Source organism: Oreochromis niloticus, linkage group LG17 (genome assembly GCF_001858045.2).
Source record: "Oreochromis niloticus isolate F11D_XX linkage group LG17, O_niloticus_UMD_NMBU, whole genome shotgun sequence".
Classification (NCBI taxonomy): domain Eukaryota; kingdom Metazoa; phylum Chordata; class Actinopteri; order Cichliformes; family Cichlidae; genus Oreochromis; species Oreochromis niloticus.
In genome coordinates this window covers 16,941,175-16,967,197 of record NC_031981.2, presented here as the reverse complement: position 1 = coordinate 16,967,197, position 26,023 = coordinate 16,941,175, and the positions used below count along the sequence as shown (strand labels likewise).

Sequence of the window (26,023 nt, the reverse complement as noted above, 5' to 3'; positions counted from 1 at the left end):
TGAAAACCTTACAGTGTGGCTGAGTTACCACAATTCTGCAAAGAAAAGTGGATCAAAATTCCTCCACAACGATATGAAAGATTTATAGCCAGTTATCATAAACGATTGATTGCAATTCAAGTTGCCAAGGGTGGGACAACAGATACAGTGGCTTGCAAAAGTATTTGGCCCCCTTGAACTTTCCCACATTTTGTCACATTACAGCCACAAACATGAATCCATTTTATTGGAATTCCACGTGAAAGACCAATACAAAGTGGTGTACACGTGAGAAGTGGAACGAAAATCATACATGATTCCAAACATTTTTTACAAATAAATAACTTCAAAGTGGGGTGTGCGTAATTATTCAGCCCCCTGAGTCAATACTTTGTAGAACCACCTTTTGCTGCAATTACAGCTGCCAGTCTTTTAGGGTATGTCTCTACCAGCTTTGCACATCTAGAGACTGAAATCCTTGCCCATTCTTCTTTGCAAAACAGCTCCACAACTGCCCTGTGACGGCCTCAGAGGTTGTCTCAGAGAATATTGGAAACAACAACACCACGAACTCCAAAGAACACACCAGACAGGTCAGGGATAAAGTTATTGAGAAATTTAAAGCAGGCTTAGGCTACAAAAAGATTTCCCAAGCCTTGAACATCCCACGGAGCACTGTTCAAGCCATCATTCAGAAATGGAAGGAGTATGGCACAACTGTAAACCTACCAAGACAAGCCCGTCCATCTAAAGTCACAGGCCGAACAAGAAGAGCGCTGATCAGAAATGCAGCCAAGAGGCCCATGGTGACTCTGGACGAGCTGCAGAGATGTACAGCTCAGGTGGGGGAATCTGTCCATATGACAACTATTAGTCGTGCACTGCACAAAGTTGGCCTTTATGGAAGAGTGGCAAGAAGAAAGCAATTGTTAACAGAAAACCATAAGAAGTCCTGTTTGCAGTTTGCCACAAGCCATGTGGGGGACACAGCAAACATGTGGAAGAAGGTGCTCTGGTCAGATGAGACCAAAATGGAACTTTTTGGCCAAAATGCAAAACGCTATGTGTGGCGGAAAACTAACACTGCACATCACTCTGAACACACCATCCCCACTGTCAAATATGGTGGTGGCAGCATCATGCTCTGGGGGTGCTTCTCTTCAGCAGGGACAGGGAAGCTGGTCAGAGTTGATGGGAAGATGGATGAAGCCAAATACAGGGCAATCTTGGAAGAAAACCTCTTGGAGTCTGCAAAAGACTTGAGACTGGGGCGGAGGTTCACCTTCCAGCAGGACAACGACCCTAAACATAAAGCCAGGGCAACAATGGAATGGTTTCAAACCAAACATATCCATGTGTTAGAATGGCCCAGTCAAAGTCCAGATCTAAATCCAATCCAGAATCTGTGGCAAGATCTGAAAACTGCTGTTCACAAACGCTGTCCATCTAATCTGACTGAGCTGGAGCTGTTTTGCAAAGACGAATGGGCAAGGATTTCAGTCTCTAGATGTGCAAAGCTGGTAGAGACATACCCTAAAAGACTGGCAGCTGTAATTGCAGCAAAAGGTGGTTCTACAAAATATTGACTCAGGGGGCTGAATAATTACGCACACCCCACTTTGAAGTTATTTATTTGTAAAAAGAAGTTTGGAATCATGTATGATTTTCGTTCCACTTCTCACGTGTACACCACTTTGTGTTGGTCTTTCACGTGGAATTCCAATAAAATGGATTCATGTTTGTGGCTGTAATGTGACAAAATGTGGGAAAGTTCAAGGGGGCCGAATACTTTTGCAGGCCACTGTAAATAACAGGGTTCATTAGTTAACTGAGTTTTATCCTTGTTATTAGTTCATACAGTGCCATATGGCAGGAGCACTAATCCCTTATCAGTCATGAGGTTAGTTTCCACTGCAGGTCACATCCTCAGTGTTTGCACTGTGCAGTTACACAAATTACACCTTACACAGTCGTGTTTATAAAGATATTTCTTCTAAAAGATTATATTCAGAATTATATCTTAAGTGTGGAGGTTTGGGAATGGCCCCATTAAGACCCTCAAACCAAGCGTTGAAGAATATATCAGCACCATTTTCCCCTTTAACATAACTATGGTTACATAATATGTCTAAATGGATACAAGCAAGTTTTTCATTGGTTATTTCTACCTGTTCTCAAATCAGCCAGGCTGCGCAGAAACTGACAAAGTTGCTGCACAAAAACCAGCAGACTCGGCCCACAGTCACACACAACAAGAACCAGATGTGCCACTTTAGTTGTTTCACAACAACCATCCCATGACATACCGATGCAGAGGGGGTGTGGTGTCACGTGGACCGGTGTTAACCAGGAGTGGTTTTTAAAAGAGAGCTCACAGAGGAGCTTTCCCGAGCTCTCAGCCCAGCATCAGCATACACACAACTACACACTTCCTACCTGGAGGACGGCGAGGATGGACGCTGCATACAAGAGGGTTAATGGAAACTACAGCCCAGAGGCAGAAACAGGGGACCAAGTCCCAGGGGTAAATCTGACTTATAGCTGACTTAAAAGCATCTGTATTTTCTTTCTTTAAGCACTACATTCAATTTTGTCTGTTTATTTGTGTTCTTTTGTGGAGGTTATGCAAAACAAACAGCCTTAAATAGCGATTCAAACCAGTGTGTTTTTATTAAAACAACAGTATAGCTGGGCAGAGCTAGAAAATTCAGGGTACAAGAGCAGACAAAGCAGAGAATTACAGTGAATAGAGGTGAAAAACAGCTGACGATAATGGAAAAATTCAGAGTGCTAAACAAATGCAAGAAATGTCCCTGCTCTGCAGGCTTCTGTTTTTGTTTGTGAATGACAATACCACCCTTTATGTTCTTTTTTATAATCAAATAATTAAAGCTACAGGTAACTTTTTGCCAGATGGACCACAAAGTTGATATCTTTAATATCAGTTTGAGCTCTGTGTATCCTTTTATTTAATTTACATCAGATTTCATAAGCAACATATTAGAAATCTTTAACTGGAGCCTGAATAAAAGCCATCCAGTAGATGTAGAAATTCAGTCATTTGTTGAACTCTTGCAGCGAAGACTGTCCTTTAAAAGCTTAATTTTATGTGGGTTCTTTAAAAAAAGCATAGGACATGCTCAGTTTAATAAATAATTAACTAGGTTGTTATTTCTTCATCTGTATTTAGTCATCTGTAAAACATCTGCAGAAGAAATTAGGGGATGTGTTGGGTTTTTGTGTGTGTTTATTCGAAACCGTCTCTGGATATGGCTGAGTGTGAAGGCTCTGAACTTCACGTGCTGCCCTGGATGGCTTTAAACTACATAACATGTAGTTTTTCTGCATATGGCAGGCAGACAAAAGGAAAGCCAAACACTTTTCTAACAATTTTTAAATTCAGGATTCACACCCCTGCGCTAAAAGTGAATCTGTTGCATTTTTGTAATAGCTTTGCATTAACAACACTGTATGAACGACTTCATTCATGTTGTATTTTTATATAAGCCCTGTATATTTATCTTAAATACGTCTCTCAGCAGAAGAGAAGGGGCTCCATGTACCTGGAGGAGGAGACCAACAATAAGTCAGAGGTGATCTCCTGCATCTTCTCCTTAAAAGAAGAGGTCGGAGCTTTAGCCAAAGCCCTGAGGCTCTTTGAGGTAAGCTTTTTATATCAGTGGACAGCCCTGGGGTCCTAATGGGGTTCAGTGTCAAATTAAATGCTAATGATATTCATGTACCTTTCAGTATCATTAGGATTTATAACTTGTTTATTTAGTCATGGAAAGCAAAATTACAAGCAGCTTTTCCAGTAATAAATCATAGGATGTTAAATTAATGTGTGAATGGTTTGGTATATTAATCTTTATTTATGACAATGTCTGACTATTGTGAAATGCATTCAAGAAGAATAATTTATTTTAAAAAAATTAAAATGTGTTTAGCATTGTCAGTATTTTGAACATTTTGCCTCATGGCTTTGTTGCAGAAAATTAGATTCACAGGGGACCATTAAATGTAGAGCTATAGCCAACCACTGGTTGCTGGTTAGGTTCCAAAGTAGAGCAGGGCGATATGACCAAAAATATTTATCACGATATACATTTGAAAATTTGCGATAACGATATAATTGACACTAGACAAAATACTTTACAACTCCACAACTTTATTAGTGCAAAAAAACCCATCAGTGTATTTTCACTTAAACAAGCAGCTGTTTTTTATGTGCATTAAAGTTATATAAAAATGTAACAGTGCAAATTCCTTGCTGACAGTTTAACCAAAAGGCATTTCCAGTGGAAATTGGCCGACATATCCTCAGCATAACCATGTATAATATCCACAAAACTTAAAAAGAGGTTATACACACACAATACCGTAATATTATGTTGAAGCACAGTACGTATCACTCCGAGAGGCTCCTGCCTACGATACCCGTAATGCTCCGACAATCCATCAAGCGGTGCGGGTTTGTAGCTTAGCAAAGTCATACTAAAATATTTGACAGATTTTCGAGCGCCGTGTACCACATAAAATCGTTTCGAGGTCAGTAAACACAACCAGAATTCATACATAAGGCACACGGGATTATAAGGGACACTGTCGATTTTCAGAAAAATCAAAGGATTGATTTTAAGTGTGCCACATTTTCCAAACAACACGGTAATAACGACGGCCCGCTAGCATGCTCTACCAAAAATAGTGCTTTGTTGTGTGTCTGACGGATGAAAGCTAAACCAGTTCCACACCACTGAAGTTGCAGCATTTTTACAAACCAGTTCTGGTTCATCCGTTTCATTTAACGATCCCCTTTCGCTCTTCTCATTCTGCATCGCCGCCATGTGTATGTAAACATATGCACTGCGCATGCGCGTTTTACCCATCTTCTATCGCGATATTTCATTTTCCTATTGTTGCCCAAAATTACACCTGTATTACCATGAACGGTATGATATGGCCCAGCCCTATTCCAACGAGCGGTTCTGACTGGACTAAATGGAATAAAATGCTTTAAGCAGCAGCTATAATCTCACTAAATAACATTTCATTCATCCATATTCCTCATTTCTGGTTTTTATATCTCACATTTATATCTCATTCGTTTCATCTGTATCACCTTCATTCCAGTGTTTCTAAGAAGCTAAGCTACAGTGTGTGCTTTCATCTTACTAATTAGCATTTTATATTTCATTTATATTTTCTATAGCACCTTAATTCAAAGTTTTTGTGACTGTGAGCTGGCTAAGCTAAGTCTAAGCTAAGCTATAGTCTAAGCTAAACTACTTACCTTGTTAGACTAACAGGAACGCACCCTGAATGCAGCCCACACAGGAACACCCCCAATCTCGCTAAGTAACATTTTACCATCAAATGTTTGTCTCCTGATTCAAGTCTTTGTAAACAGCTAAACATATGGTAAGCTAAGGTACATCCAGTAGCTAGTTTGTGTTGGGTAGAAACAATTTGGCTTGTCTAACTGAAACAAAGTAATACTAATAATGACACCGATTGAAATAAATTCACATTTTTATATTATATTTGTTAAATTTTTAAGTTTTATTTTTAAGCTAACATTTATTATATAGGAAAGTACAACGCAAAGTGGGGAGAGCTAAGCTACCTTGTAAAATGCTAACTTATGCAACAGCTAAGCTAATGCTTAGCTAAACTACTTTCACTATTTAGTTAGTGTATTTTAGCATTAGAGTAATCAGTTTAGCTTAATCGAACAAAGTCATGCTAGTAATACCCACAATCTCACCACATTAAAATTGTATGTCTGATGTATTTAATTAATCTATATGATTCAATTTCTAGTCTTTGTAAGAATGTAAGCAAAGTCACAGGTAAACTAATCCTGTACTAAGCTACCTTGTATGATGCTAAGCTATGGCAGAGCTTAGCTCCTGCTAAGTTACAACCAACATTTCATTAACTTATGTTAGCATTATAAGAAACCGTATTGACTTGCCTAATGACCACTAATCTCTCTAAATAACATTTGAAATCCCACTTGGTTAATGTATATCCCCTGACTGCACTCTGTGTGAGAAGCTAATCTGGCATAGTTTTGGAAGGTTGATTTTGTTTACTACTACTTACTACTGACTGTTACAAATGATATATATGAAAAGGTTATTGATCAAATGTAAAAATATTATACTGTTGTACTTTATGTACAAGGCAGTTTTGTGGTTGAGAACTGTAGACAGACAAATTAAAATGTTTCTGGCAAGGATCCTTGTCTTTTTACACTTTGGCCTGTGCAGACAAAACAAATAAGAAACAGTTGGCTTCAGTGAGATTGGTATCTGTCCATCTTACATAACTCTGGGGGGGAAACAATTTGTCAACCTGCTCCTTTAAAAAAAGTGTTTCATGACAAAGCAGTTATGTTACCATAAGTTACTGATTAACATTAAACAAAACAAGCCACATGAGGAGACACTAAAAAGTAAATCCTGGGAATGTTCCACTTTAGTACATAATTTAAAATAGTCATGTCATTTAAATACAATGGCTTTTGGCGAGGGGAAAGAAATGAACCGTTAGGCTAAGCGCTTTACGGTGTAGTTTTCATGCTCCTGGCCTTTTCTGACTGTTTAAAGGAGGAAACTAAACAAACAGAGCTTATCTCACATGTTTGTATATCAGTGGTTTGCAAACATGGCAGGTGCATCATTGATCTCAGCTGGGGGTTCAGTAATAATGAACCAGGCAAATGCTGCTAGAAAATTCTTCATTGTTAAACGCTATGAACTGATTGCTGTGCTGTACCTATGTGAAAGTAAAGTAGTTTATAACATACTATGTTGATGACTAACAGCCTTTTTTTATCTATAAATTCTTCTTTATGTTTTGTTAGGAAAATAGTAGAGCAGTTTCTTGAAACATGTATGAAAATATAATGAGCTTAAATTTTCTATGATGATCTTTATTCTTCAAACCACCTGAAATCTCTTATGTAAAGTCTTTAAGTAGTCTTCAGGGATAGTTCTCCAGGCTTCTTGAAGGACATTCAAAGCTCTTATTTGGATGTCGGTTGCCTTACATCAGTTACATCAGTTTTGACAGGATCTGCACCACCAAGGCTTGAAATCTAGCCCCAAACCCTGACTGAGCCGCCACCGTGTTTTACAGATGGCTGTAGACACTCATTGTTGGACCTCTCTCCTGGTCTTCTCTTTCATATTAACTACAGTTTGCATTTTGACACAATTTGAACCCAAAATTTCAAATTTCATCACTCCATCAGACCTGTTGCCAGTGATTTTTAGACCAGGTTTTGTTTAATATGGAATACCTAACCTTTTTTTCCCAGTTTCTCTTCCTTAAGAAGGTCTTCTTGACGGTCACCCTTCGACTGTGAAATTTCTGATGAGGCTTCAGTGAACATTAAATGATCAACTGAAAGACCAGATGGATCTCTCAGGTCCTGTATACAGGACATCCGTTTCAGATACTGTCCTGTTGTAGATTTGTTTTAACACATTAATTTCATAAACACTCTATGCTGTGGAATCTGTGCATACAATGGTACTTAATGGTTTGTAGTACTTTTGCACATTTACCAAAGAAAATCAGTTTGATGTTTTTATAATATACAACATGTTATTGCTTAATTCTTCAAATCCCAACAACATCAGTGTTGTTTTTTCTTCTCATATCGATCTAAATTGCCTCTGCGTAGGTGACTACGTGCTTGTAGTAAATAGCGACTGGCAGCACCTTCATTTTTTAATCTTTAAATCTGACCTTCTTTCAAGAATCAAGTTTTATTTTTTTAAATACATTTTGCATTAATACACTACCATAACATATAAAACCAGCCATGAAAATTATGTTTTCAGTTCATAAAAGCATTTTTGTGAAGAAAATGTTTTCTTCAGCCATTTAATTTTCCACATTTTTGTGGCTGTGCTGACTCTGATCAATACCAAGTATGTGCCAAATGCTTGTCTCAAATGCAGCTGTAAACATCAGGATCCCCTTTGAACCTATAAGCTCCCACTCTGCCGATCCTCCCCCTGCTCCACCCCTCATCCTCCCACTCCCCTTAACTTTTCAGTAAAACACGCCAAACGACCCCCAAACTATCAACAGACCCCATTTTTGCCCAGCTGTGATGTAACACATGCTGAGTCCGCTCACATGCTTTAAAGTAAATCATGCTGTAAAAAACAAAGCTTCAGGAGTTTGTGCTCCAGGACTTTCTTTTTCTCTCCTGTTGTGTGTGTGTGTGTGGTTTTTTTTACTGATAAATTGAAAACGACTGAGCCATGTGCTAACGTTTAGCCACATAGCTTGGACAACCATCACGTGTTCATTCAGAGAGCTGCTCATGAAAACTGCCGGACTGCTTATCCACCCGGGTTTCAGCGCACATGTGACAGCGGCATGGCTTTCTTGTGACGAGTCATGCTACCGACTGACCTTGACCTCAGCTGGGGTTATTGTCACCGGCGTCACGTTGAAGGGACGGCTCGGAGGGGTACAGAAATGTGGCAGATTTGCCGCTGCACCATATTCGCTTCAGGACTTGGAATTGGTTATGTTAAGCTGGACTAGGCTGCCAGTGGCACACACATTGAATTATTTCTCTTTGTAGTCATGGACAGATTAATTATGATGACAGGGACACAGTTCTCAATCCCAAACTAATTAAAAATCAGAAAGTACATCTGTCAGCTACATATACATATCATATTTTCTGTGATGGCCCCACGAATGACTTGATGTATCACATTTTTTAATTTATTAAGAAAAATTAAAGTAATGATATGCAGTAATATTTGGTTTTTTATTGAAAAAATGCCATCCTGGTCTCATCTTTGGTCGTGTCTGTAGTGACTCTTTGGGGGGATGCAGAACCACATGACCCGTAAAAAATAGCTGAATAGGATCCAGATGGGAGAAAACGTGATGTTGGGTTGCTTACGCCCTCCTCTGCAGCCTATAGCAGACCAAACACATAACACACTCCCTCCAAAAAGTTACATAAACGTGCACAAAAACAAAAACACATTTAGGTGAAAATTACCATATAAAATTCATTCACATACAAGCCAGAACTATTTTGAATGTTAAGATCAAGTACAGTTCTTGAATTTCAACCATAAAACTCTGGAAGCTTCCCAAGGGTTCCACAGTTGTGTACTAACTATTACAATATGTCCCACATGTCTTTACTAAGAGAATGCATCCAGTGTCTGGCTCAGAGTCAGTGTACAGGCAGCGAGTTCAGGCAGCTGACCTGAGGTCTCACAAAGTCTGATAGAGTGCCACCAGTTTACTAACAGCACACCACCCTCTAGTGATAGCACAAAGGCAGTGCTGCGGGACAATTTTCCACCTTGTTTTTTTATTAGAAATCCCTCTCAAACAAATTTAACACTTCCGTATACAAAATACATGCATGGATGAGCGTAAACATAAAGACATAAAGAGCTGACACCCGCATACCAAAATCTTTCTCTTTTCAGGAGAAAGGCATTAACCTGACACACATCGAGTCCCGTCCATCGCGCATGAACAATGAGCAGCATGAGTTCTTCATCAACGTAGACTCCACCTGCTCTCAGGCCCTGGATGAGGTCATTGACTGCCTGCGCACACAAATCAGCGGCCATGTGCACGAGCTAACACGCAGCAAAGAGAAGGACACAGGTTAGTGAGTTGTAAGAGGATATCCACTGAACAAGAGCACCGTGAATCAGCAACATGATGAAATTATTAGATGTGAATATATGTTGCATGTGAAAGTGAACTTAATGTGAACTTGTTTAATATGCCAGTTATTTCAGCCTGTAAGTGCTAAACAAGCAATGCAATGAAGTTTTAGACTCATAAATCAAAATCTGAGTCGCTTTTATTTTTAGCCAAAGGATGGCACTAGGTCTCCAAAATGATTACAAGAGGCGCATGAATACCTGCAAATAATTAATTACAAGCCATTTGATATTAAACAAGGTCATTCATTGCAAAATAACTAAAAATGTAGCACAATAGTGATTATCTTCTGGGGATCATAAATGTTTTTATCATAGGGCCTTTTTCTTCATCTATATAATTTTTAAGTTCATTCTGGTCAGGGTATACTCTGGGAATTATCAGCATTGGTACCAGATGTACTAGATTATGTAGCAGACCATCGATTAGACATTAAAAAGTTGATATTTTAGTCAAAACACAGTAAACCTTGATGTAGATGCTTTGTCGGGCCTCAGGGGAACCTTGATGTCTGTACCAAATTTCATTGCGATAGACACCAGTGATCATCCTTTGGGGAAATGTCATTACCATGCTTCATGTTAAGCCACCCAAGAGATGTAAATACGTTTCACTACATATATATATAACTCTTTTGAGCTCAGTGTGGTGTTCAAGCAAAATACTGGTTGTATACTGGGGACAAGTCAAACCAGCCCCAGCTGGTAAGATGTTTCAGTTCAAAACACAAATGTAAACCTAATCACCAAAGAATCACTTTAGGACTTATCCTGCAGACCATCAATATCTTTGTCCAGCTTTGTTGTTGTCTCTCTAAAAGAAGTAAAGACGCCAGCGCTAGAGGAAATGCTTTGGATATTTTTCCTCTGGTGAACACAGAAAGCTGCACCGGAAGATGTGGCAATTCACAAAAGAACTGTCAAATAATTCCACTAAAAACAAAAAAATGACAAACCTCATCACTAAAGAGTCAACAAAGGAAGGAGGGACTATCCTCCGAGGACCAAACATTTCTTTGTGTTCATCCATCCCTTATGATTAGGAGTGGCATCGTTCTAAAACCTTTGAGCTGATTCCGATACCAAAGGAAAATATGGGCGTATCCCCTGGGGACCCCTGATATCTGTACCAACCTTCATAGCAGTATATTTGAATTCAACACATAAATGAAAATGAAAAGGCAGCAACAACAACCTATCCAGTAATAACTGGAGTAGTAGTGGTAATATTGTGCTATGTAGATTAAAGATTTTGGTAATAGCAGGAAATTTAGGTTATATTCTCTGAGGACCAGAAACAGCTGTGGTTAAAAAAATAAATAAATCTAAAAAGCTGACACCACTACAGCTGAAACGATCCATTTATCAACCGGGCCTGGTGCTGGGTGTTGAGCTACGCCAGACTTAGTAATGGACAGCCAGTGTCGCCCATGAGAATGATGGCCCACTGCCCCTTTTATTAGTTGTTTCCAGAATGACATTAGTTTAGCTACTGAGGACCAACAGGCCCGGCAGGAACAGAAGAGTTTAGTGTCTCCGCCCCAGACTAACCCAAGGACAGAGAACATGCCAAGGTCACGGCAGGCTGAGACAGACAGGGCCACCATGGATCCTCCTCTGACCTCGGCATAGACTCTGTGGCGTACTGGTCAGGGTCAAGTGGACAAGGAGGATATTTATGGCCAGTTTTGGAGACAGCCTAAACAGCTTTATTGTCTCTGCAGGGGCCTCAGGCTGGACCACACTGCACAAATGCAGATTAATGATTGGGCCTCACTGTTGTTTGAGTGTCATAAATCCATATGAATAAGCAGATGCCCCCCTCGTGCACGGCTCTGTTGAGTGTCAAAATGCCACAGCACTGAAAAAAATCCTGCAGGCAAAACGCACACAAGACTGTGTAACAATCATCAATATTAATGTGAAGTGCAGCCATTTATATAAGTCAGGAATTAAAAAATATTCAAGCTTCAACTGATGATCATTTCCTTAAATTAAAGTTTTTAATTAAGCACTTTTTACAGAAAGCCACAAAGCGCTGTACACAAAAAGTAAAATAAATATGAGCATTAAGTGCCATAATAGCCAATGAAGAAAGATACGATAAGAAACAATAAAATAAACAAGTTGTTTTAAAATAAATAAATAATCTTGGGGTCATTTTTGAGCCATATATAGCCATATACTACACAGATTTTCTGCAGAATCTCTGAGGCAGACACTTGTTGGTTGACTCCTTTGAGCGTAGTGGGTATAATAAACACAAATACAGTCATTAAAAAAGTATTCCCGTATTAAAATGACCCCGCTTGGTTATTGTAGTTGTTGAAATAGCTTGGCCACTAGATTTATCTCTGCATAATATGACAATAAAAGGGCACAGGGATAGCCTTTAACCCTTTACCTGACACTGAATATTTCTTATATTTTTTAAATATTTTCCCCTTCAGACACTGCGCGACTGATCTGTTTGCTCCAATGTTGACTTAAAACATAAATTATAAGCACTTAATGACTGCTGTTATCCTCTAGTGCCATGGTTCCCCAATGACATCCAGGACTTGGACCGTTTTGCCAACCAGATCCTCAGTTATGGCTCCGAGCTGGACGCTGATCACCCGGTAAGGACCGACTCATCCACCGCCACATCCTGCCTCTGCGTGCGCATGTGAATGCACGTCCACTCACGCCCACGCGCTTGCTTATGAAAAGCAGTGGAGATGACAAGGCCGCACTCCGCTATCCATTCTAATGGAAACTATCTACACACACAAATTGATGTCATTGCTTTAATTGAGCCCCTGTAATTATAGATAATTGCTCCCTTTTGCCACTGACATTAAAGCAGAATGCATTCATCATAAGCTGAAAAACACTCTACAAAGGCTTCATTTGAATATGTATGTGCGTTTGGCCTTCCCAAAGGATTTCCACCTTTGATTTAGCTCTGAGTGGCTCGGCTGCAATCATGAGATCTAACATGGCTTTTATTTGTGTGTGTGTGTGTGTGTGTGTTGTCAGGGCTTCACAGATCCAGTATACAGAGCTCGCAGGAAGGAGTTTGCAGATATCGCCTACAACTACAGACAGTAACTACTCCTACTTAATATATTTATGCTCATAGAGACGTTATGGGCTGAGTTTGAGTAGTGGTGGGTTTAAAGGATCACCTAATCAGGAAGTCTTATTCACATGTTGGTCAAATGCTGCTGACAAATGATGAAGTGAACTTTCTCATTGGAATAAACCAATATGTTTTTAAAAAAGAGTTTACGGTGTAGATAATTTAAAAAATAAATAAATTTTAAGTTATACTGTAGTTTTAGAGTATATAGAGAGCATCGAAGTCCAAAACAAAAACACAGGTGAAGTAAAAGGGAAAAAAACAACAAAAAATATTTTTTTGTCCTTTTCTTTATAACATTCAGTCTTTCTTTGTAAAGTTTTGTTTTGTTGATTTTATTCACTTAATTTGTTGTAGACCTGCAGAGTTTTTTATGTTTTTATCTTTTGTGGTAAGGACATTGAGTCTACATGTACTGAAATGTGCTACGTAAGTAAAATTGACATTGACATATGAATCCAGTGATAAATTGTTTATAAGAAAGCTGTTACAAATTAAATTATTGCAATATTTCCTAAAGGAATTGCAATTTTTTTTATATATTAGATTATTAATAGTATCATATTATATTTTTTCAAAATTTCTAAATGTTGATTATATTATATAATTATTTATTATTTTTATTTAATTCTAATTTTTATTTTTGTACGGGTTCCACTTCTTAATTCTATCGGTTGTTTTTATTGTCTTTTTTGCCCTGACACAGCAATTACATAAAAAATTCTATATTTATTTATTTCATTAAAAAATATACTATATAATTATTTATATCATATATAATATATCATATTTATATATGATATATTACCACTATATCATATTTTAAATTATTTTAAGGGCTTATTTTTTATGTAGAAAAAATTACCACATTTATTTTTTGCTACCACTAAAAATCCTCCACGTCAGACATTAGAAAAACTCTACATATAGAACTACAGCCATAGTGAAGTTTTTATTGGCGTTGATGTAGACGCTCAAAACTCTTCTTGCGAAAACCTGCATAAATTTATTTTTTAGTAATGTTCACATATAACCAATAAAATGTCTAAAACACGGTTTTAGCTCGATCTTTAGTTGCTGAATGAGACTTACAGGAGCAGCAAGTAAAATAAAACAGATATTTTTCAAGCTAGAAAACAGGAATAATGAGCTGTGGCTCAAAGGTTTGTTGGGTTCAGGGAGACTTGGGAAAACATCCAGAGAAAAACTGATTAGATTTAAATATAGAAAACTTAAAGGTAAGTGTGGTGGTGTTAGTGTTTATCAGGGAAACATAACTTCTGTTGTGACCGCTGTTCCAGTGGCCAGTCCATTCCCATGGTGGAGTACACAGAGGAGGAGAAGGCCACCTGGGGCACGGTGTTCAGGGAGCTGAAGACTCTGTACCCGACTCATGCCTGCCGTGAACACAACCGCGTCTTCCCCCTGCTGGAGAAATACTGCGGCTACAGGCCAGACAATATCCCGCAGCTCGAGGACGTCTCCCGCTTCCTGCAGTGTAACTCCACACCTAAAAAAAACACTTGTTTTTATCACTCCGAGGTTAAAATGCAGACATTTGAAACACTATGTTTAATAATATAATGTATAAATGTTCACTAATAAAAAGCTGCCTAATTACTGCCTATTGATGGCAACAAAGCTGCTATAATATGTAAATTCTCTTCTAATGATTGATAGAAATAGACAATCTCTTCCTGTTATGAGTCACGCAACATCACACAGTCCATGAAAACCAATGCATGAGTCATCATTCATTTCATTTGGCTGTACAGACCCCCACTTCCTCTTCCTCCCTCCCATCCATGCATGCTCTTATTCAACACAAGCAACAAAATGCTCACTGTCTCATCTCTTTCATCTCCCCACCGCTCTCCTGCAGCATGCACAGGTTTCCGGCTTCGCCCCGTAGCCGGCCTGCTCTCGTCCCGCGACTTCCTGGCTGGACTCGCGTTCCGCGTCTTCCATTCCACGCAGTACATTCGCCACGGCTCCAAGCCCACGTACACACCTGAGCCGTGAGTGTCTCAATGTATAAAGCTAATAAAAAATTACAGGTGAAGTAAAATCTTCCTTAGCGCAAGGAAGTAAAGATTTCTGAATTAAAGAGCAAATTGTGTTTCTAATCCAGGGATATCTGCCACGAGCTCCTGGGACACGTTCCTCTGTTTGCTGATCCAAGCTTTGCGCAGTTCTCACAGGTAACATTAAAGAGGACAATTAACACTTACTTTTTACCTTTTCTATTATTCAGATTAGACCAAGAGTGATATGAATTCCTGTGGTGAGGCAAAAAGATAGCACAAAAGTGACAAATCTCAGTTTTAGCAGTTTATCCTGGCCTTGTCTGACACCCTTAGCAGCTCCTCTTAACCCATGTGCTTTGATCCCACACAGGAAATTGGCCTTGCATCTCTCGGAGCCCCGGACGAGTACATTGAGAAACTTGCTACCGTGAGTACTGTGTACAAGACAAACAGTCGTAATAGATATGAGCCTCTAATTACAAAAGATTGGATCAGTCTAGACCACATTAAATAACCTGTTTCTTAATCTAACAGACTATTCTGACATGTCGCTGCAGGGTAAACACAGGTTTAATTAATAACATTAATTACAGTCCTCTTTGCTTTATAGAGCCTTTGGATTGTAAATATAAGAATTGCATTTTGTCCGTGACACATGTTTACCTTGTTATGACATGGAAAAAACAACTGCCTCATTGTTGGAGCATCATTGTCTCTAAATGCACAAATTGGTCAAGACAATTAGTAATAAGTATTGAATTAGTATTAAGGCTTTCTGCTGATAAAGTAGTATATATGTCTAGAAATATCAAGACATATATGCTGCTAAACACATTTATTGCAACTCTTTCAGTACCTCCAAAATAATACTGAATAAATTTTTTAAAAGTTTATTATTAATATAATATCTGTATTTAATATTCCTATTTTTAAATACTCTATGTAAAACAAGAGATAAAAATGTGATTTAAATCTGAGAGTTTATTTGATATTTTGTTTATCAGAAGCAAACCTTAAGAATCTTAATGACAATTTATATTTTTGTCTTACATATATAAATATAAAAAGGAATTTAAAAAAGAGTGGAGAAATATTAAGAGAATAATAAAAAATAAAATAAAATATTTAAAAAATAATAAAATAAAAGGATAAAGAGAACATTAAATAAAAGAAGTAAAGATGAATGTTAAAGAAGGGAATAAAAATGAAGGAAAATGGAAAATATAGAAAAATGAATACAATAAAAAGAGAAATAGAAATTAAAAATAACATAAAAATAGTATAAAATAAAACATATACAAATAATTATTTAAAAATGAAAATGATTGGGCTGATTTCACATTGTAGGATCCAACTAGAACTTACTTTACACAGTATAAAAATGCAATTTTTATGTTATCATATTGCTTAAAATAAGATCTTTTTTCCTCAGATTTCCTCTGAAACCCAAAGCTTCCTTATTTTTTTACTGCTTGTGGTGCGTAAGTCACTTTTCATGACCCAGGTGTGTGTCCCTCAGGTGTACTGGTTCACCGTGGAGTTTGGCCTCTGTAAGCAGGGCTCCGAGATCAAAGCTTATGGAGCCGGCTTGCTGTCTTCATTTGGAGAGCTGGAGGTAAGAGAAGGCCGAGTCACAGCGATGAAGCACCTCCACAAACATTTTGCTTTCTGTACATTACTTTTTATAACACATTTGCCTTATTGCACAACAGCAGGCAGTGGGTTAGTGGTTCACTCAGGTCCAGGTTTAATGTGTCACTGGGGGAGTTGCTCAGCAGGGCAGTAGTGAAGTGGTTCAGTGGGTAAGCACTCAGGTGGGGGCAAAGACTTGCTATCGAGGTCATGAGTTACATCAGCTGCTGTCAGCAGAGGATGTCCACTCAAGTCAGCAGAGTCTTAAATCATGCCGCACTTCCCGTTTACAGACAAGAATAGAGATGCTCATTGAGAAAATAAAACAGTGAAAAGAAAAAAATGCTTTCTTTCAGTACTCTCTAACAGAAAAGCCCAAACTTCTGCCTTTCGACCCCGAGAAGACGAGCGTCCAGAAGTACCCTATCACAGAGTACCAGCCGGTTTACTTTGTGGCAGAGAGCTTTGAAGATGCCAAAGAGAAAGTCAGGTAGGACAATTTTTATTTTTTTTAGTTTTACAATGCATCCGAGTCTTTAATCATTCATCTCTCACTCTCTCTGCAGGAAATTTGCAGGCACGATCCCCAGGCCTTTCTCAGTGCGCTACAACCCCTACACCCAGAGCATCGAAGTGCTGGACAACACCCAGCAGCTCAGGAACCTGGCAGACAGTATCAACAGTAAGCAGCTTTGGTCAAATTACTTATGACTAGTCGTCTGGAAATATCAAATAATAGATGTCTGAACTTGAATGAATGTTTGACTTTGAGTGCCTCAGATTTAAACACCAAGCATAGTGTGGATTTGTTATGTACAGTGGCCCCTAGAGACAAAGCACATACAAACTCCAAAACACAATGGAAGTGCTCCAGGACACTAGGCCTGCCCCTAGTGTCCTTGTACGTGTTTTGTCTCTAGGGGCCACCGTAGGGTTATGACACCCAGCTGCAACATAAAGCTGAGACCAAGTTTAAAGAGACAAAGTCAAAAGTGAAAAGAATAAGCAGCCGTGAGAGCTGCTGTGGAAATTTAGAACAGCGAAGCCGAGGTATTACCCACGGACTCTTGCATTTAAGGTGGTCAGTTCAAGTGCAGAGGGGTGTAAGGGTTCATCACTCTATAGTCGGCACAGCAGGATCTTAGCAAGCCATCTGTGTTGGATGTAACAGGGCTATTTTTGTCTAATCGCCTGCTTATGAAATTCTATTGCCACGTTCCTCCTGTTAGAAGGAAATAAATGATGGTCCTGGGTTGTTGTGATGATATGGAGCTTTGGCTAGACCTGAACACAACCATACAATCAGCCAAAGGACCACAGACCTGGATGTATACACTCAAAGGACTAATCAGGGAAATGCATGCAGCGTGAGACACAGGTGAAAATAATCAAGACAATGAAACGGTCAGGAAGTGGAACCAAAACAAGACCCGGGAGAAAACCGTCAAAGTACAGTAGAAACAACAGAAACAACCCAAACAACGCAGGCTTTTCTCACTTCTCCAGTTTTTACCTCCTCGTCTCCTCCGTCCTAGAATAGAATAAAATAGAATGTTTATTGTTAAATGTTTATATAAAGATGTATTTATTTTCACGTGTACAGCGGTAATTAGGTGCAATTTGAACACTATATAAAAACACTATATAAAAACCATTAAGTATATGAAAATATGTTAGACATAAAAATAAGTAAAAGATAAAAAGTAATCTTTCTCCAATCTTTCTCCGATATTACAGCATTTATTGCTTGTACTGCTCTGGGATAGAAACTGTTTTTCAGTCAGTTTGTCTTCATTTTACTTGTTCTGTACTGTCAGCCTGACGGTAACAGCCAAACACTCGCTGAACGTGGTGATGGATCCATTGCGATAAGATTAACCTCTTTGAGACAACAGGAACTACCTAATCCTCCAGACATAGGAGGGGGCATCCAGTAAATTATAGGACTGTGTGGATGTTGCAGCAGAAACATAGAAACAATATGTTAATAAGATCTCTGTGGAGCTGTGGTAGAAGGACACTAATGGTCTCTGAGGGATAATCTTCCTGAGGGTCCTCAGGAAGTAAAATCACCAGCTCTGTGGTGTTTTTACACACTAAGGTAGTGTTATACCTTCAGTGTGTAAAAGTAGGCAGCGTGGCACACAGTATGGTGGGATGACTCTTTAAAGAGCTCGTGTGTGCAATTAAAAAAATACTCCACCATATTGTGAATGTAATTAAAAGCCATAAATAAATAAAATCCATAAATATGAAAGCATGCGATGAGCATTAATATACAGCAGTAGTTGTTCCTCTGACTTTTCTATTTTCTTCTGTTTCAGGTGAGATGGGGAAATTGTGCGAAGCCCTGCGGAAGCTGGAATAACAGGACAGGAGATCAGACTTGGAGAACCCTCCTGAGAATTTCTTCTTGGCTTCTTTAAACGTCATGCTTAGAGATTCGACTTCTTTGTATTAAAACACATACGCAAGTCAGATAGTGACCATATTCTTATAATTCAGGTAGTAGGAAACCTGAAATCCTGTTACTTATGGAGAATAGTAAGATTATAACCTCATAAATGTTACGTGAAGAATAGCTTTTCAAAATAAGAGCACTGTATAATAAACATTTCTTTGTTGGCTATCTGCATTAATCAGGTTGTTATGCTTGTCAAAATGACAGGAGGATTTCTGTTATTATATTTCATTTAATCTGGATTAATTAAATGTTTTGTATATGCATGACAGTTTATAATAAATATCTCTTCACTCTGACTTTACTTCCTGTGTCTACTGTCAGCTAATATTCCTCTACATTAATGTAGTGAGGGGAAATAACTAATGCCCACTTGGGGCTGGCTTCATAGACTCCAGCTCTAGCAAAGAATAATGTTGTCCTCTTTGGATAGTTTTACCTTCTGTATTGCTAATATTGTCACTTAGCACCAGAGCAAGCTCAAAGTATAATGGGGGCCTTAAATGTTGAGATGTGCTGTGCCCCCCAGCACCATTTTAAAAATCCTGTTTAGGACTAATTAGCAGCTATCTGTGCCTATGAGACGAACCTGTACAGTTCATGGATTTAGCTCTTAGCGCTTCACCTTTCTTCCAAATATGGTTGCTTCTGGCTATCACTTCTCCATCTTTAATATACAGTCTTTGGTCTGACGGAACAGGCTGCAAAGCATTCTGGGTGCTATAGGATATTTTTTTGGAACAGCTGGAACCAACAAACGTCTCTCTCTCTTGTACACCACCAGTTCAGTGAATAAAATAAAGGGTAATTTACTTATAAATCCATCTTTTAGGTCAGCTGGAGCATTATTAGTAAGGCTGATTAGTGTGCTCTTTTCCTTTTATGGAGTAATTTCAACATAAAGCTGAGGTGAGGTTATGTTTACCTCACTGTTGTCTTCTTTACCTGCAGTCTAGATGTAATCTTCACAGCTCTGCAGTAAATCTTGTCCTATCAGAGCTGTTCCTGTAGCTGGACCCAAAACACAATACAATAAGAAGCGAACATAATAATCTTCATAGTATGATTTTCTATTTATATCCAAGACTGTGTAACGTTTACGTAACCCTTAATGGTTTTGGCTGAGTGCACCTGAAGCGTCCCCTCCTGATATTTGTGCCCCATAAATAGAAAAAAAGCCGTGACGCAAAGCAGGCCTCCAAGGAGCTCATCTCCATACAGCCTCCAGAGAAGAGGAGGCTATTTAAACCTGTCCGAGCTCTCAGCTCCAGCAGAGATGAAGACGGACGGTGTGGTGCAGACCTTCAGCGGGAGGAAGCAGAGTCTGATCGAGGACGCGCGCCGGGAGCGCGGAAGCGCCGGCGGCGGCGGCGGCTCGGCGGCCTCCCCGGGGCCCTCCAGGTACGGAGACGGCTTCGTGTTTGAGGAGAAGGACGGCAGGGTGACAGTGAACGTCCTGTTCGCCCTCAGCAGCGAGAAAAACGCGGGCTTCTTCAAAACGGGGAAAATATTTGAGGTGAGCCTGAGACTGAGGTGTGGAAGCACTTCATTAAATACACTCGTGTGACGATTTTGTAAATTACATGTAAATTTTAAAAAGGGAAAAAATTTCATTGTCAAGCATGTATTAAACGCTCTTATTAAAATCATGCAACAGAGGTATTTTTCAGTAAATGAAGTCAGATATCACCATTAAATTTCCTCAGTTCTTTTAAGGACTGATGATTTTGTGAAATGTAATAATGCATTAAATATATAAATATGCAATAATTCGCACATTTACAGAACAGAAATCTGAAATTTGATTAAAGCCAGGTTCAAATGTCTTGCTTTTTTTTTTTTTTTTTGCTTTGTTGACACTTGTACTTTGATACCTTTATAAATTAGAAAAAACTACAGAGAGCCAGGAGCAAAGCATATTTTTCCACATTTCATGGTGTGCAGAATCCCTTACGATAAAACTTTCAGAAAACTCAGAATTACTGCAAAGTTTAAAGCTGGTGTTACTGAAGAGGGAATTTCTGGATAAAAGGAATGTCAATTAGGAAGGAAAAGAATCTTATTTTTTTCTCCTGGGTAATGGAAAACAAACAAACAAACAAACAAACAAAACAATGAATTTGTGTTTGGTAAGTGAAGATTTATTTGGTGTGGGTGATTTGTCTTGAGCAGCCTGTGGAGCTCATGGAATGAGTGACAAATAAAAAGATTTTGTCATATTTATGAGGTAAAGCTGAGGACCAGCATCAGAAATGGAAGAAAAAGCTGAAGGAAAAGCAGAAAAATGACATCTTTGTACTTTTTAAAATATCTTGCAGACATTTGAAGCCAAGCTCCTTCACATCGAGAGCCGAGCGGGGAGGAAGTGTAAGAACAGCACAATGGACCTGGAGTTCTTCATGAAGTGTGAAGTTCACAGCTCAGACCTGGACGTGTTCGTCAACTCACTGAAGAGAGTGGCCGACGACGTTCGCTGCATGCCAGAAGAAAAGGGCAAGTGTCCGATCATTGATTCACCCCGATGCTTTTATCATGTTAGCACAGGACTCATTAACCACTGCATGCAATAGCAGCCAATCAGACGGATGGCAGGAGCACTAATTAGTTTGTTTGCACTCGACCACAGTGCCCTGGTTTCCCCGACAGATAAAAGACCTCGACAGATGCAACATGTTGATCACCAAATTTGATCCGGACATGGACCACGACCATCCGGTGAGTGATTACGCATCTGCTCCTAAATGAAAGACAAAATAAAGGCAAAATAGAGCATAATGATCATTATTCATTTATTGCAGGGATACAATGATCCTGAATACAGAAAGAGACGAACCGTCATCTCTGAGCTGGCCTTCAGATACAAACAGTGAGTCCCTCTACGTTGATGATGTAGGCGTCTGAAAAAGTCTCATTTGGCATTACTGGGTTAAAAGCTTTAGTCTAAAACAGTTGAAAAGTTTGAAATGTGCAGCTGAAATGATGCATAGGCTGGTAGAATTGTTAGCTGCAGCAGAACAAAGAAAGAAGTCATCAGAAAAACACCAGATCAGATGCTGCAACCCGCAGGTGAAGCTATGAATAAAAAGCTGGACGTTTTTAACTCTATAGCGCCCCCTACTGAACACCTGGACTGTCTCCACTAGTAATGTCTTATCTATTCTGTGCAGATTATTGCTTTGACTTCAGGATATTTCACTTTAAATTTTAATGCCATAGTTTCCTTATTTTTATATATATCTTACATTTATATCTTTCTGGGTTAACTGGTCCTGTGAATGCAGTCAGATCCAGTTTAAAAATAGTTTATTGAACATATTATTGAACACGTGATGTTTATGAATATCCTGCAGGGGGGACCCGCTACCTGTGGTGGAGTACACAGCAGAGGAGATATCTACATGGTGAGACAGCCCAGCCTGCACAGTCATGGCTGTAGATGCACTGTGGAGGGGGCGATTACATCACAGTGATGCTCTGGTATGGTTGTGTTTAAAGGAGGCAGGTCTACCAGCAGCTGAGGAGTATTTACCCGAGTCTGGCCTGCAAACAGTTCCTGGACGGCCTGCAGCAGCTGGAGAAAGAGTGCGGCTATGGAGAGGACCGTATCCCCCAACTACAAGAGGTGTCGGCCTTCCTGAAAGGTGACACACTTAAAAATTAGAATCTGAACAGATTTTAACTGAGACAAGTTTTAAAAGTCTCTAAAAGACGAAATTATACATATAAAGAAGAGAAGTAGTGTTTAAGACATAGGTGTCAAACTCTGGCCCGTGGGCCAAATTTGGCCCGCAGCCTAATTGCATTTGGCCCGCGAGGCCATACCAAATCACTATTAGAGCTGACCTACTGGTATTATACAGCTAATATATGTATTGTTTAGTATTAAGCTTTGCTTGTTCCATATTCAATTTTTCAGCAAAACTTGTTTGAGTCCATAAGAAAAGATTCATTCTTATATCTGGAGGAAGATTTTTTTTTTCAATAAATATTAACGTTAGCCCGCGACTTTGTTCCAGTTTTGAATTTTGGCCCACTGTGTATTTGAGTTTGACACCCCTGGTTTAAGATATCACTCTTTTAAAGTGTATTAAAAAGTTCTTCACTTCTTCAAACAACTTTTTATTTTCTTGGCTATTTTCTTTCATTAGTTAGGTTTCATTTGGACACATAAACAGATGAAAAGTGATCGTTCCGATGTTTTTTAAGTGTCACAGGTACTGATGTGTCTTTTGATGCATTACAAGTGGGGAGTCTGGGATGACAGTGCTTGTCTTAATGCTGTTTTTGTGTTAATTAAAACTACTTCTTGTGACAACAAGGAGTGAAATGAAGTAAAGACGCAGAAAGAGAAGATACCAAAACGGACAGTTTATTTTCTTCTCTTTTTTTCTGGTTAAATTCAGAGAGAACTGGTTTCCAGCTGCGCCCAGTAGCCGGCCTTCTGTCAGCCCGAGACTTCCTCGCCAGTTTGGCCTTCAGGGTGTTTCAGTGCACGCAGTACATCCGACACTCCTCTGCGCCCATGCACTCCCCTGAGCCGTGAGTTCTTAGTAAGACCTGAACTGTTTCTTTATGCTCTCGGCTGATTTTACTTTGATAATAAAGATCACACCGCTCCCACAGAGACTGCTGCCACGAGCTGCTTGGCCATATCCCCATGCTGGCAGATAAGGAATTCGCCCAGTTTTCACAGGTGACTGAACTGTGAGCTTGTTTTTGTTCTTTGTGTGACCATTAAAAAACTATGAATTAATAAACTTGGATGTTTTCAGGAGATTGGACTTGCCTCACTCGGGGCTTCTGATGAGGACATTGAGAAACTGTCAACGGTACGATTCTCAGCCTCAGAAATAGAACATGTAAACGCAAATGAGTGATTTTTAACACATCTTCTCTCTCTGCAGTTTAATGGCCTTCAGTGCCATCTAGTGGTAAACACCTTTAACCAACCCTTTTTTTGCACTCTGCAGTTATACTGGTTCACTGTGGAGTTTGGCCTCTGCAAGCAGAACGGGGCAGTAAAGGCTTACGGCGCTGGACTTCTGTCCTCCTACGGAGAGCTTGTGGTGAGTTTCCTCACACACAGATGTCCTCTGTTTCTGCATTTACCTGCTGTGCTGTCTGACACTGCTGGTGACCTGTGTCTCCAGTACGCTCTGTCCAACGAGCCCGAGTACAAGCCATTCGCCCCGGAGGAGACTGCGGTCCAGCCGTACCAGGACCAAACCTACCAGCCGGTTTACTTTGTGTCTGAGAGCTTTGAGGATGCAAAGATGAAGCTGAGGTATAAGCAAAATATTTAAATCCACATAGAAACCCTCATCAAACGTTCATGGAGGTCCCCACTTTTTTTTAGTCTATTATATATCCTATATCCTATATATATTATATATTGTTGTCTTCTTTTTTGCATGATGTACATAGAAAAGATGGACATAGCTACAGTGACATCACCCTTCATTAATGAGGGTTTTGAAGTCTCACCTCTGGTGCTTTTGAACTAGAAGTAACAACATTTGAATGAGAGGTTGGAGTTAGAGCTGCCAACTATCTGCTAGGCTTCACCTCCACTAGTTGAACTCACTAGGTGGACCTCTCTACTGTGTCTCTGCTTCTCTAGGGAGCATTTTTAGGGGAATTATCTGACTAATAATATGTCCTGCTGTGAGGTGTAGACCATCCAAATGTTTGTGCTTCAGTTTGAGTGAAATTCCAGTATTTAATTTGTTTGTCACTTGCACTGATTAGCAGATATCTGTGCCTGTGAGTGGCACCTGTACAGTTTAGCTCACTCTTGTCCAAATATGCTCCCTTCTGGCTCTAAAAAAAAAACCAAGCCAATGTGTCGAGTCACACGTGATCACCAACCGCTGGAGTTTAACTTGTTAACTGCCACTTTGGTCATGTGACAATCAGAGTCACACAGACATAGAAACTGATCTGCAACCATCTGGCAACCACCAATCATGAAGGAAAATTAGTATTCTGATTGGTTGTTGGAGGTTAATGGTAGTTGCTGGGAAAATAATTGCCAAAGTGCCAGTCACACAGGGCTACAGACGAGTCACTGACCCTCTGACAACCACCTGTTGGGAGTGTGGCCCACAAAAAGGCCAACCACTATACTGAGATTTAAGTAAACACTGCAGTCAAAAATGCAGAGCACAAGCAGTTTTATTGGTTATGTAAATATGCAGGAAATGCAAATAAATAAATGCAAATAGATAACGATGAAAAACTACAGGCAACCATGGCAACCTGCTAGCAACCAAAGAAATTACTAGGAGGTTTTTGGTGCAGCACCATCTTTGCAACCAATTTCATCCAGTGAGTGCCAGAAATTACCACTGCTAACAACACTACAGTATACGTTTCCATAGCAACCTATATCACATCTAGTATGGTAGACAATTCTACCAGTGGGCATGACATTGCGTGAAAAATCAGACAGTCTTCGGTACTACAGTTGATCTCAGTAGAATCGCTCTTTATTATACCCAGTAGAAAATCTCCAAAGTGATTCCCAGACATGTCTGGTCAGTTAAACGTTGTTCTCTTTCTAATATTTGTCTTCAATTTGTTGTATGTGCATAGGAAATACTCTGCAAACATCAAGCGCCCCTTCACAGTCCGCTATGACCCCTTCACCTGCAGCGTGGAGGTCCTGGATCAACCCAGTAAAATCCAAAACGCCCTGAGCCAGATGAGGGAGGACCTCAAGACCCTGCACAGCGCCCTGGAGAAGCTCAGCTCGTCTTAAGACCGGCGGAGACATTTGTATAAGATTTCTCCTCCTTATGTAGTGAGGTTTGTAAGGCTCCACTGGGCCATTTAACTGTGTGTATAAAGTAGACCATGTAAAAAGATAATAAATGTTTATTTTCATGAAGAACTCTTTGTTGTTTTACATTTAAAGATAAAAAAAAATGTGCCGCAGAGGGGGTTCGATGTTTGTCAGCAGGACTAATCGAAGGCAAAGGCTGAACCACTACAATACAGGGCTCCCAGACCATTTTCTAGCTTTTAATTCCAAACCGACTATTTCCATTTGGAAAATTCTTGGAAGTCA

At 39.4% G+C, this 26,023-nt stretch overlaps 2 protein-coding genes and 1 long non-coding RNA gene across 4 annotated transcripts; 2 read left to right on the top strand and 1 right to left on the bottom strand.

The window, feature by feature from the left end:
• Positions 1-2,345: 2,345 nt before the first annotated feature.
• pah (phenylalanine hydroxylase) lies at positions 2,346-19,257 on the top strand. Of its 2 annotated transcripts, none has more exons than XM_005475779.4 (13): positions 2,346-2,503; positions 3,522-3,641; positions 9,465-9,648; positions 12,243-12,331; positions 12,732-12,799; positions 14,136-14,332; positions 14,717-14,852; positions 14,966-15,035; positions 15,232-15,288; positions 16,381-16,476; positions 16,850-16,983; positions 17,060-17,175; positions 18,818-19,254. In XM_005475779.4, exons 1-13 carry the CDS (start codon positions 2,432-2,434, stop codon positions 18,859-18,861), a joined length of 1,383 nt encoding a protein of 460 aa, XP_005475836.1. In that variant the 5' UTR covers positions 2,346-2,431; the 3' UTR covers positions 18,862-19,254.
• LOC112842658 (uncharacterized) lies at positions 14,709-20,221 on the bottom strand. Its single transcript, XR_003214566.1, has 2 exons — positions 19,880-20,221; positions 14,709-14,874 (listed from the first exon to the last, which is right to left on the bottom strand). It is a non-coding gene; the product is annotated as an uncharacterized LOC112842658 (long non-coding RNA).
• Positions 20,222-20,230: 9 nt separating this feature from the next.
• th2 (tyrosine hydroxylase 2) lies at positions 20,231-25,805 on the top strand. Its single transcript, XM_003448061.4, has 12 exons — positions 20,231-20,470; positions 21,273-21,447; positions 21,581-21,669; positions 21,753-21,820; positions 22,305-22,355; positions 22,450-22,595; positions 23,358-23,493; positions 23,578-23,647; positions 23,727-23,783; positions 23,925-24,020; positions 24,105-24,238; positions 25,549-25,805. The coding sequence occupies exons 1-12, from the start codon at positions 20,231-20,233 to the stop codon at positions 25,712-25,714; spliced, it is 1,428 nt and encodes a 475-aa protein (XP_003448109.1). The 3' UTR covers positions 25,715-25,805.
• Positions 25,806-26,023: the final 218 nt, after the last annotated feature.

What these genes read in the sequence shown, in the direction of transcription:
- pah (XM_005475779.4), top strand. Translation starts at nt 2,432, where the DNA reads ATGGACGCTGCATACAAGAGGGTTAATGGAAACTACAGCCCAGAGGCA. An exon ending in CAGGGGACCAAGTCCCAGGG is followed by an intron (nt 2,504 to 3,521) that starts GTAAATCTGACT and finishes GTCTCTCAGCAG; the next exon opens with AAGAGAAGGGGCTCCATGTA. An exon ending in CGTCTCCCGCTTCCTGCAGT is followed by an intron (nt 14,333 to 14,716) that starts GTAACTCCACAC and finishes GCTCTCCTGCAG; the next exon opens with CATGCACAGGTTTCCGGCTT.
- th2 (XM_003448061.4), top strand. Translation starts at nt 20,231, where the DNA reads ATGAAGACGGACGGTGTGGTGCAGACCTTCAGCGGGAGGAAGCAGAGT. An exon ending in GCAGAGGAGATATCTACATG is followed by an intron (nt 22,356 to 22,449) that starts GTGAGACAGCCC and finishes TTGTGTTTAAAG; the next exon opens with GAGGCAGGTCTACCAGCAGC. An exon ending in GGTGTCGGCCTTCCTGAAAG is followed by an intron (nt 22,596 to 23,357) that starts GTGACACACTTA and finishes GGTTAAATTCAG; the next exon opens with AGAGAACTGGTTTCCAGCTG.